Raw genomic sequence first — 12,260 nt, forward strand, 5'->3', positions numbered from 1 at the left:
CCTCCATGATGACATCACGGAGCTGGTGGATGTTATAGACCTTGCGCTCCTCCACCTTCCGTTTGAGGATGTCCCACAGATGCTTAATAGGGTTTAGGTCTGGAGACATGCTTGGCCAGTCCATCACCTTTACCCTCAGCTTCTTTAGCAAGGCAGTGGTAATTTTGGAGGTGTGTTTGGAGTCATTATCATGTTGGAATACTGCCCTGCGGTCCAGTCTCCGAAGTGAGGGGATCATGCTCTGCTTCAGTATGTCACAGTACATGTTGGCATTCATGGTTCCCTCAATGATCTGTAGCCCCCCAGTGCCAGCAGCACTCATGCAGCCCCAGACCATGGCACTCCCACCACCATGCATGACTGTAGGCAAGACACACATGGAGGGCTTCCTCGAAGGAACCAGCCCATCATATAAATAAAGCAACTGCCACCATTCTTCAGCCGAATATGTTGGGCAGGGATCCTCAAACTACGGCCCTCCGGCTGTTGCGGAACTACACATCCCATGAGGCATTGTAAAACTTTGATATTCACAGACATGACTAGGCATGCTGGGAATTGTATTTCCTAAACAACTGGAGGGCCGTAGTTTGAAGACACATGAATGTTGGGGGTCATCAGGAAGTTCAATGTGATTGGTGATGCCTCTCTTGCCTTGGTTGGTTTTGCAGGTCCGGGTTCTGGGCACGGCTCCTCCTTGGTCTCACAGTCACAGCTGTTCTGGATGGAAGGGTGCCGCTGTTATATCTGGGGGTCTCCTCAAATCCGGCCTTCCCACTGGATCAATTTATATCTTACATCCACGGCAAACGCATTTCGAGTGGGAGAAGCTGGAGACCAGTCCTTCTCTCACTCCCAGGTAATGGAGGTTCTCTAGACTCCCCCCCTACTGATGTACTGACTGCTATTCTATAAATATCAGCTTTTTTAAATGTTTTTATGTATTTTTATTGAATTTAGAGTGAGGTGGGGTGGAGGGGGTGTTGAGTTTATTTTGAAAGAAGGATTTATTGATATTGTTTTTTTTCCAGTGTAAAAAGCCCAGAGGGCTTTCACACTGGAGCGGTGCGCTAGTAGGACGGTAAAAAAAGTCCTGCTAGCCGCATCTTTGGAGCGGTGTGTATACTGCTCCTGCCCATTAATATCAATGGGACAACGCGGCTATACCGCCAGGAATGCACCTCTGCAGAGGCGCATTGCGGGCGGTTTTAACCCTTTCTCGGCTGCGCGGGGGGGGGGGAAACCGCCCGATAGCGGCTGAATAGCGCCGCAAAATTAGCGCTAAAAATAGCAGTACTTTACCGCCACCGCACCTCCCGCCCCAGTGTGAAAGGGGCCTTCATCTTTAAGTGGTTAAACTTCCCTCATTTACAGTCTAAAGTTCATTCTTTATGATAATTCTAAAGAACAAAATGTTACAATGTTTATAGTTCGATCAGCTGCTGAGGGATGTTGAGAAACTTGGCAGACTGCCTGATGTTTTTTTTTTTTGTCAGCTGTGAGCATAGAGGGCCATATTCTGGTACTTTTTAGGCGGGCAGCGCGTAAGCCATTTACACTCCGCCGCCCCAACCTACAGGAGCAAGTGCTGTATTCCCCAAACACTTGCTCAGTAGTTTGGGACGGCGGAGTGTAATTGGCCCGGGGTATCCCCGCGTAAATCCAAGGGGGCGGCTTGTATTTAAATTAAGCGCACCCCCGATTCGAACGAACTGCGCATGTGCCGGGCTTAAAATAGCCCAGTGCGCATGCTCCAGTTCTCGGCGTAAAACGTCAATGACGCCGACGTGTGCGTCATTGACGTAAAGTCGTATTCAAGAACGACTTAGGGAAACGACGTACCCGACGGGAAAAGACGACGCGGACCCGACGCCATACTTAACATGGCGTACGTGGGACTGGCGTAAGGTTACCCCTCATATAGTAGGGGTAACCTTACGCAAACGACGTTAGCGGCGGTTACGCGACGCAAATTCGTTCAGGAATCGGCGTATCAGGCTCATTTGCATAAACAAATGAGACCTGAACGTAAACACCACCTAGTGGCCGGCGGAGTAATTACATTTAAGATCCGACAGTGTAAGTGACTTACACATGTCGGATCTTAAGCGTATCTATGCGAAAATGATTCTAAGAATCAGTCACATAGATACACTGGCCAAAAAAGAGAGATACGATGGAGTATCCTGAGATACTCCATCGTAACTATACTCAGAATATGGCCCAGAATCAAGAAAATCGCTTTAAGATCACGAGGGGGGAAAGAATCGCGATCTCAATTCTTAACGATTAATTGTGCATCTCTAGTACCTTTTTCATAAAGAGAGAAACAAATTAATAAGAATGGTGCATCCCAGAAATCACTTCTCTGAAGACAAACCAAGATAGATTATGATTGGTTTAAGTGGGGACCAAAGTTGGCTCTGTTTTTTTATAAGAATAAACCATTCTTCATTTTTTTATTTATTTTTTTATATGGTCCCTGCCCTCTCCCCAGGTACGCTCACACCTCACACGTGATTGGAGATAAGCTGCTTCTGGTGGGAGGAGTTTGGATTCACAGACGAGGTGTACCGGGGCTGGCTGTTGTAGATCTGAAGACCGGACAAGTCGGCGAATTTCAACTTAACACTGTGAGTATGTGACCGAGGGCTACTATGGGCTACTATCCTTCCACAAACACATGGGGGGGGGGGGGGGGCTTATTCCTTATAACCTGGAAAAATACAATGCACCCACAATTGATCTTGTTGGCCATATCCTGCAATCGGGGGTTCTTGTTTAGGTCTCCACTCACTGGCCCGGGTTCTCTCCTCCTCACCCTTCTCTAAAAGACTGTATTTACCTTCCCTATCCTTAATGTTAGTTCTTCACACTATGCCCCCCTATCCTCTTCTCTTATCCCTATGGGGATACCCTTCCCACCCAGAGAATATGGGGCCTTATGGGTAACTCTCCCCCCCTAGCCTTTAACCCCCCCGATAAACATTCACTCTCTGCCCTCTGTTCTCACCAATTCCCATTAGGGTTGTCCCGATACCATTTTTTTTGACCGAGTACAAGTACCGATACTTCTTTTTTTCAAGTACTCGCCGTTATCAAATACCGATTTTTTTTTTTTTAATGTCATGTGATAGTGGCGGTATTTTTTTTTTGTTTTGTTTTTTTACACCATTTTTATGTTTTACGAATTATTTTTTTACAGTGATTTTTTTTTTGTCAGTAGTGTCAGTGTGTTTTTTTTTTTTAATTATTATTATTATTTACATTTTATTTTTTTAATTATTTATTGCATTTTTTTTTTTTTTATCAGCCCTGTTGGGGGGGCTTTGGTGAGATATCGGGGGTCTTAACAGACCTCTGACATCTCCCCTTTAAGACAGAGAAAGGGACAAGTCATGAGCACGGGGGAGGGAGAAGACAGCACAGGGAGAGAAGACATCACTGGGGGAGAAGACATCACGGGGGGGATAAAACATCACACGGGGGAGAAGACGTCACACGGGGGAGAAGACGTCACACGGGGGAGAAGACGTCACACGGGGGAGAAGACGTCACACGGGGGAGAAGACGTCACACGGGGGAGAAGACGTCACACGGGGGAGAAGACGTCACACGGGGGAGAAGACGTCACACGGGGGAGAAGACGTCACACGGGGGAGAAGACGTCACACGGGGGAGAAGACGTCACACGGGGGAGAAGACGTCACGGGGGGGGGGGACGTCACAGGGGGGGGGGGGCCAAGGGGGGGCAGAAGACATGACGGGGGGAGAAGACTTGTAACTCCCCCCACCACCCGATACCTGACTGTCCAGGTATCGGGTGAGGCATCGGAGCATTTCCCCGGAGTACAAGTACTCGGGGGAAATGCTCGGTATCGGTATCGGGACATCCCTAATTCTCATAAGTCTCTACCTTTTGCCCCAAACCTTCTTCATACCTTTCCCATAAGCCTCTGCTGCCAGCCTCTAACCCTCCTCACCCTTTTTCCAGTAGCCTCTGGTGCCTGCCCCCTAAACCTTTTCCATTTGCTTGTTCTGCCTGCCCCTAAACCTCTTCAACCATTCTTCCGTTCAGATGGGACAGTAATATTTATCAACAATATCCCTCAAGAAATCTATGATACATTAATTACACTGTATCAGAATGATGAAACATTGTATGAGCTTTGCCTTGGACTATTGTAGGTAGGAGACGAACAGTTTGCTACTGGGGTCTCCTGCTATTGTCTGTTTAATAAGGTGTTGTGTGTTTATACTTGGGATAATGTACTCTGCTTTACCCTTGTTGCCGGACAGTCTGTTCACCTGGGCTGGTTTAACCACTTAAGCCCCGGACCAAAATGCAGGTAAAGAACCCGGACAGTTTTTGCGATTCGGCACTGCGTCGCTTTAACTGACAATTGCGCATTCGTGCGACGTGGCTCCCAAACAAAATTGGCATCCCTTTTTCCCCACAAGTAGAGCTTTCTTTTGGTGGTATTTGATCACCTCTGCGGTTTTTATTTTTTGCGCTATAAACAAAAATAGAGCGACAATTTTGAAAAAAAATCAATATTTTTTTATTTTTGCTATAATAAATATCCCCCAAAAATATCTAAAAAAAAATTTCCTCAGTTTAGGCCGATACGTATTCTTCTACCTATTTTTGGTAAAAAAAATCGCAATAAGCGTTTATCGATTGGTTTGCACAAAATTTATAGTGTTTACAAAATAGGGGATAGTTTTATTGCATTTTTATTATTTTATTTTTTTTACTACTAATGGCGGCAATCGGCGATTTTTTTCGTGACTGCGACATTATGGCGGACACTTCGGACAATTTTGACACATTTTTGGGACCATTGTCATTTTCACAGCAAAAAATTCTATAAAATTGCATTGTTTATTGTGAAAATGACAATTGCAGTTTAGGAGTTAACCACTAGGGGGCGCTGAAGGGGTTAAGTGTGACCTCATATGTGTTTCTAACTGTAGGGGGGCGGGGCTGGATGTGTGACGTCATTGATCGTGTTTCCCTAAATAAGGGAACAGACGATCAATGACGCCGCCACAGTGAAGAATGGGGAAGCTGTGTTTACACTCACCTCTCCCCGTTCTTCAGCTCCGGGGACGGATCGCGGGACTCCGGCGGTGATCGGGTGCCGCGGTCACGGAGCTTGGGATCGGGTCGCGGGCGGGCACCCGTGACCCACGGCTGGGCACTTAAAGAGGACGTACAGGTACGTGCTTGTGCCCAGCCATGCCATTCTGACGACTTCTATGTGCAGGAGGCGGTCCTTAAGTGGTTAAGTGCTGCGTTAATTAGCATGTTAATTATATCATTGTCAGCTAGTAGTTGCTAGAGGAGGGCGGCGTAGCCATGAATCGGCCCTACCTCGTTATCTAACCCATTGTGTGATGTTTTGGTTAAATGCAGTGTCGCCTCGGATTGGGAGTAACGCGGTTAACGAGCGTTTTGCAATACGCGTTTTTATTTTTTTAAATCCTGACTCGGTTTGCGAGTGTTGTCTCGCAAAACAAGCAGGATTCAAGGCACAGCTGCGTGCAGTACAACATTTGGTCAGAGGTGCGGGGGCGCCTGAGCCATTCGGAAATACTCGCAATTACTCCATTCCCAAGCCTTTCCGAGGGTTTCAGAGTTCAGCCGAGCTGTCCCGAGTATTTCCGCGGCTCTCCGAGCGATCTCGTGAGCGCTGACGTTGTATTACGTGCTCGCAGGGGAGCCGACTTGCCGCCGTAAAACTACGACGGGCGGTCGGCAAGCAGTTAAAGCTAGCGCATTGTTGGTTCTCTTACAATTTCCTTCGATTTTCCTTCTAAATGTTTTTTTTTCTTTGTTTGAATTTCTGACTTCCTGTTTCTCCTCAGTAAGCTTTCCACCATCATCCGAGCGCGGTGGAAAGTCATTTAGAACAGCTTACTGAAGAGGAACAGGAAGTGAGAAATTCAGACAAAGAAAAACAACTTTTAGAAGGGAAATGGAAGAAAAAGGTAAGTGAACCAATTTAGAAAATAAAAAACGAACCTTTACAACCCCTTTAACTCCAGAGATAAAACGATAATTCTCCCACTCTACAAGACTCTGGTCCGGCCGCACCTAGAGTATGCTGTCCAGTTCTGTTCACCAGTCCTCAGGAAACTGGAAATGGAGAGAGTACAAAGAAGGGCAACAAAGCTAATAAAGGGTCTGGAGGATATTGGTTATGAGGAAAGGTTGTGAGCACTGAACTTATTCTCTCTGGAGAAGAGACTCTTGAGAGGAGATATTATTTCAATTTACAAATACCGTACTGGTGACCCCACAATAGGGATAAAACTTTTTTTTTTTGGAAGGGAGTTTAACAAGACACGTGGCCACTCATTAAAATGAGAAGAAAAGAGGTTTAACCTTAAACTATGTGGAGGGTTCTTTACTGTAAGAGTGACAAGGATGTGGAATTCCCTTCCACAGGTGGTGGTGTCGGTGGGTGGCATCGATGGTTTCAAATTAGATAAGCACCTGAACGACCACAACATACGGGGATACACAATGTAATACTGACATATTATCACACACATAGGATGGAATGATGGTCTTTTTTTCAACCTCACCTACTATGTAACCCTCCTCACCCCTCCCTTTTTACTGTAAGCCTCCACCTGAAGGATCTCAATCTTCCTCCCACCTGCCCCATAATCCTGTCTTCTCTCCTTCTCGCCCTTCCTCATAAGTCCAAAACCCTCCTTACCCCCTACTTCATAAGCCTCTGTCTTGTGGCCATAACTCCCATCACACCTTCCCCACAACCCTCCACTGTTTGCCTCCTTTGATTCTCACCCATCCTCAAAAGCCTGCATCCTCTGCCCCCCAACCCCTCTCACACCTTCCCCATTGATTTTCAGTCCCCTACGACTCACTAATCCTCATAAACTTCTGCACATCCTCAATCCTCCTTATCCATCCCTTTATAAACCTCCACATGAAGGATCTCAACCTTCCTCCCACCTGCACCATAATCCTCTGCCCTCTATGCTGCGTACTAGGGTTGTCCCGATACCGATACTAGTATCAGGACCGATACCCAGCGTTTGCCCGAGTACTTGTACTCGGGCAAATGCTCCCGATGCTTCACCCGATACTTGTACTGTCAGCGGTGATCAGTGCATGGGGAAGTTACAAGCACCGATCACCGCTGTATAGATTTAAAAGTAATTTCTCCGCTTCTCTGTTCCCCCCCCCCCCCCAGCTTTCAGCTGTTTTAAAATCAGCGGTGATCAGTGCTTGTAACTCCCCCACACACGATCACCACTGACTGTCCCGTGTCCTCCTCCAGCCCCCCTCCGTTTTGCTGCAGTCTCTCTCCCTCTGTGTTTTTTTCCCCCTCCGTGTCCCCCTCGTGTGTTTGCATCTCCCTCCGCGTTCCCCTCGGGGGTTTGCATCTCCCTTCCGTGTCCCCCTTCGTGTATTTGCATCTCCCTCCGTGTCCCCCTCATGTGTTTGCGTCTCCCTCCGTGTTCCCCTCGGTGTTTGCGTCTCCCTCCGTGTTCCCCTTGTGTGTTTGCATCTACCTCCGTGTTCCCCTTGTGTGTTTGCGTCTCCCTCCGTGTCCCCCTCGTGTGTTTGCGTCTCCCTCCTTTTTTTCTCTTGTGTGTTTGCATCTCCCTCCGCGTTCCCCTCGGTGTTTGCATCTCCCTCCGTGTTCCCCTCGGTGTTTGCGTCTCCCTCCGTGTTCCCCTCGGTGTTTGCGTCTCCCTCCGTGTTCCCCTCGGTGTTTGCGTCTCTCTCCGTGTTCCCCCTGGTGTTTGCGTCTCCCTCCGTGTTCCCCTCGGTGTTTGCGTCTCCCTCCGTGTTCCCCTCGGTGTTTGCGTCTCCCTCCGTGTTCCCCTTGTGTGTTTGCGTCTCCCTCCGTGTTCCCCTCGGTGTTTGCATCTCCCTCCGTGTTCCCCTCGGTGTTTGCGTCTCCCTCCGTGTTCCCCTCGGTGTTTGCGTCTCCCTCCGTGTTCCCCTTGTGTGTTTGCATCTACCTCCGTGTTCCCCTTGTGTGTTTGCGTCTCCCTCCGTGTCCCCCACGGTGGTTGCGTCTCCCTCCTTTTTTTCTCTTGTGTGTTTGCATCTCCCTCCGCGTTCCCCTCGGTGTTTGCATCTCCCTCCGTGTTCCCCTCTGTTTGCATCTCCCTCCGTGTTCCCCTCTGTGTTTGCGTCTCCCTCCGTGTTCCCCTCTGTGTTTGCGTCTCCCTCCGTGTTCCGCTCTGTGTTTGCGTCTCCCTCCGTGTTCCCCTCTGTGTTTGCGTCTCCCTACGTGTTCCCCTCGGTGTTTGCGTCTCCCTCCCTGTTCCCCTTGTGTGTTTGCGTCTCCCTCCGTGTTCCCCTCGGTGTTTGCGTCTCCCTCCGTGTTCCCCTCGGTGTTTGCGTCTCCCTCCGTGTTCCCCTCGGTGTTTGCGTCTCCCTCCGTGTTCCCCCTGGTGTTTGCGTCTCCCTCCGTGTTCCCCCTGGTGTTTGCGTCTCCCTCCGTGTTCCCCTCTGTGTTTGCGTCTCCCTCCCTGTTCCCCTTGTGTGTTTGCGTCTCCCTCCGTGTTCCCCTCGGTGTTTGCATCTCCCTCCGTGTTCCCCTTGGTGTTTGCGTCTCCCTCCGTGTTCCCCACGGTGGTTGCGTCTCCCTCCGTGTTCCCCTCGGTGTTTGCGTCTCCCTCCGTGTTCCCCCTGGTGTTTGCGTCTCCCTCCGTGTTCCCCTCGGTGTTTGCGTCTCCCTCCGTGTTCCCCTCGGTGTTTGCGTCTCCCTCCGTGTTCCCCTTGTGTGTTTGCGTCTCCCTCCGTGTTCCCCTCGGTGTTTGCATCTCCCTCCGTGTTCCCCTCGGTGTTTGCATCTCCCTCCGTGTTCCCCTTGGTGTTTGCGTCTCCCTCCGTGTTCCCCTCGGTGTTTGCGTCTCCCTCCGTGTTCCCCTCGGTGTTTGCGTCTCCCTCCGTGTTCCCCCTGGTGTTTGCGTCTCCCTCCGTGTTCCCCTCGGTGTTTGCGTCTCCCTCCGTGTTCCCCTCGGTGTTTGCGTCTCCCTCCGTGTTCCCCTCGGTGTTTGCGTCTCCCTCCGTGTTCCCCTTGTGTGTTTGCGTCTCCCTCCGTGTTCCCCTCGGTGTTTGCATCTCCCTCCGTGTTCCCCTCGGTGTTTGCGTCTCCCTCCGTGTTCCCCTCGGTGTTTGCGTCTCCCTCCGTGTTCCCCTCTGTGTTTGCGTCTCCCTCCCTGTTCCCCTTGTGTGTTTGCGTCTCCCTCCCTGTTCCCCTTGTGTGTTTGCGTCTCCCTCCGTGTCCCCCTTCGTGTGTTTGCATCTCCCTCCGTGTCCCCCTCATGTGTTTGCGTCTCCCTCTGTGTTCCCCTCGGTGTTTGCGTCTCCCTCCGTGTTCCCCTTGTGTGTTTGCATCTACCTCCGTGTTCCCCTTGTGTGTTTGCGTCTCCCTCCGTGTCCCCCTCGTGTGTTTGCGTCTCCCTCCTTTTTTTCTCTTGTGTGTTTGCATCTCCCTCCGCGTTCCCCTCGGTGTTTGCATCTCCCTCCGTGTTCCCCTCTGTGTTTGCGTCTCCCTCCGTGTTCCCCTCGGTGTTTGCGTCTCCCTCCGTGTTCCCCTCGGTGTTTGCGTCTCCCTCCGTGTTCCCCTCGTGTGTTTGCGTCTCCCTCCGCGTTCCCCTCGGTGTTTGCGTCTCCCTCCGTGTTCCCCTCGTGTGTTTGCATCTCTCTCCGCATTCCCCTCGATGTTTGCGTCTCCCTCCGTGTTCCCCTCGTGTGTTTGCATCTCCCTCCGTGTCCCCCTCGTGTGTTTGCGTCTCCCTCCGTGTCCCCCTCGTGTGTTTGCATCTCCCTCCGCATTCCCCTCTGTGTTTGCGTCTCCCTCCGTGTTCCCCTCGTGTGTTTGCGTCTCCCTCCGCGTTCCCCTCGGTGTTTGCTTCTCCCCCGTTTCCCCCTCATTGTTTCTCTCCCCCTCCGTACTCCTCCTTCACCCCCTGGAACTGTCAGGATGGAGAGCGGAGATAGAAGCCGGTAAATCCGGCTCCTTACTGTTCCGAATGGACAGAGTCGGTGGTCACTGACTCTGTCCATTCACATAACTGAAACATCGTAAACTGTGATTACAATGTTTCAGTTTATGAATGAAGAGAAGACGCTGTCTTCTCTCCATTCATTTTCAGCGCAGCTGAGGCTGCTGAGAAAGGTACTGGGGAATCTGTGTCCCTAGTCCCTTTCCCTGTTATAAAGGGGAGATGTCAGAGGTTTGTTAAGACCCCTCATATCTCACCAAAGCCCCCCCAACAGGGCTGATTAAAAAAAAAATTGCAATAAATAATTTAAAAAATAAAATGTAAATAATAATAAAAAAAACACTGACAATCCACTATCCCCCACCCCCCCTAAAATAAAATAAAATAAAATATCACTGTTAAAAAAAAATATATAAAAAAAAAAAAAAGCCACTGTCACATGGCATTCAAAAAAAGTATCGGTATTCGGTATCGGCGAGTACTTGGAAAAAAAGTATCGGTACTTGTACTCGGTCTCAAAAAAGTGGTATCGGGACAACCCTACTGCGTACCCTTCCCCCATAAGTCTCCACCTTCCGTCCACAATCCTCCTTACCCCCTACTTCAGGGATCCTCAAACTACAGCCCTCCAGCTGTTGCGGAACTACACATCCCATGAGGCATTGTAAAACTCTGACATTCACAGACATGACTAGGCATGATGGGAATTGTAGTTCCTGAACACCCGGAGGGCCATAGTTTGAAGACCCATGCCCTACTTCATAAGCCTCTACCCTCTGACCATAACTCCCATCACACCTTCCCCATAACCCTCCACTGTTTGCCTCCTTTCATTCCAACCCTTCCTAATGCGCCTTGACCCTTCTCCCTCTTCGCCCTTCCCCCCCTAAGACTCAACTATTTGCCATCTTTTATCGGGTTTCATTATAACGCTGTCTTTTTGCTCGCAGGCTTCATTAACATGGCCGCTAATGCTGCATGGTCACAGTTCTGTTCTTCTTCAAGACTCAAATCAGATTGTTATTCTGGGCGGAGGCGGAACCTGCTTCTCATTTGGGACTCATCTTAATGCGCAGCCTGTAGTGGTGGATCTTCTCTCTGCGCCAAGTCAGACCGTCCCACTAGGCCTTGGTGCAGATGGGCCCGGCAGGTCTGACAAGTGAGCTGACGTCATCAAGCTGAAATCTACAGACTGCTCAGGCATGTGACGGTTCTACAGACTGCCAGAGGTTTCACGGGTTAAGAAGAGGGATGTTGGAGACTGACCAGCCGCTACTGGAAAAAGTGACATCACTGAGACAAGAGTTGCCCTTTTCCCAACTTGTTTCTCTCTTTATCATTGCTTTGTCAGGACATTAGGGTTTTTCTCCAAACCTGGGTATGGAGTAAAAATATTTAATTCTTATCCAATCAAGGGATATAGGAAGTTTTAAACCTGTGGGGTTATACTGCCACCAACAGAAGGATTCAGCACTTGCAAACAGATAAACTGTAGGCCAGCCCAGGATAGGCCCTCCGCAGCTAGCATCCCTAGCCACTTAAGGACCGCCTCATGTACATATACGTCAGCAGAATGGCACAGGCAGGCACATCCACGTATATATACGTGCCCTGCTTGACGTGGGTCGGGGGTCCGATCGGGACCCCCCCCGGTACATGCGGCGGTCCCCGTGGCTTCAGGAGCGATCCGGGACGACGGCGCGGCTATTCGTTTATAGCCGCTCCGTCGCGATCGCTCCCCGGAGCTGAAGAACGGGGAGAGCCGTATGTAAACACGGCTTCCCCGTGCTTCACTGTGTCGGCGCATCGATCGTGTCTTCCCTATAATGGGGATGACGCGATCGATGACGTCATTCCTACAGCCACACCCCCCTACAGTTGTAAACACACACTAGGTGATCCCTAAATGTTACTGCGCCCCCTGTGGTTAACTCCCAAACTGCAACTGTCATTTTCACAATAAAGAATGCAATTTAAATGCATTTTTTGCTGTGAAAATGACAATTGTCCCAAAAATGTGTCAAAATTGTCCGAAGTGTCCGCCATAATGTCGCAGTCACGAAAAAAATCGCTGATCGCCGCCATTAGTAGTAAAAAATAAATAAAAAATAAAAATGCAAAAAAACTATCCCCTATTTTGTAAACGCTATAAATTTTGCGCAAACCAATCGATAAACGCTTATTGCGATTTTTTTTTTTTCCAAAAATAGGTAGAAGAATACGTATCGGCCTAAACTGAGGAAAAAAAGTTTTTT

General features: G+C 49.6%; 1 protein-coding gene across 1 annotated transcript; it reads left to right on the plus strand.

The window, feature by feature from the left end:
* Positions 1–609: 609 nt before the first annotated feature.
* On the plus strand, positions 610–11,486 carry LOC120922131 (tRNA wybutosine-synthesizing protein 4-like). The gene is made up of 3 exons (XM_040334606.1): positions 610–859; positions 2,498–2,633; positions 10,956–11,486. Exons 1-3 carry the CDS (start codon positions 642–644, stop codon positions 11,166–11,168), a joined length of 567 nt encoding a protein of 188 aa, XP_040190540.1. The 5' UTR covers positions 610–641; the 3' UTR covers positions 11,169–11,486.
* The last annotated feature ends 774 nt before the right edge of the window (positions 11,487–12,260 follow it).

Source organism: Rana temporaria, unplaced genomic scaffold (assembly GCF_905171775.1).
Source record: "Rana temporaria unplaced genomic scaffold, aRanTem1.1, whole genome shotgun sequence".
NCBI lineage: Eukaryota > Metazoa > Chordata > Amphibia > Anura > Ranidae > Rana > Rana temporaria.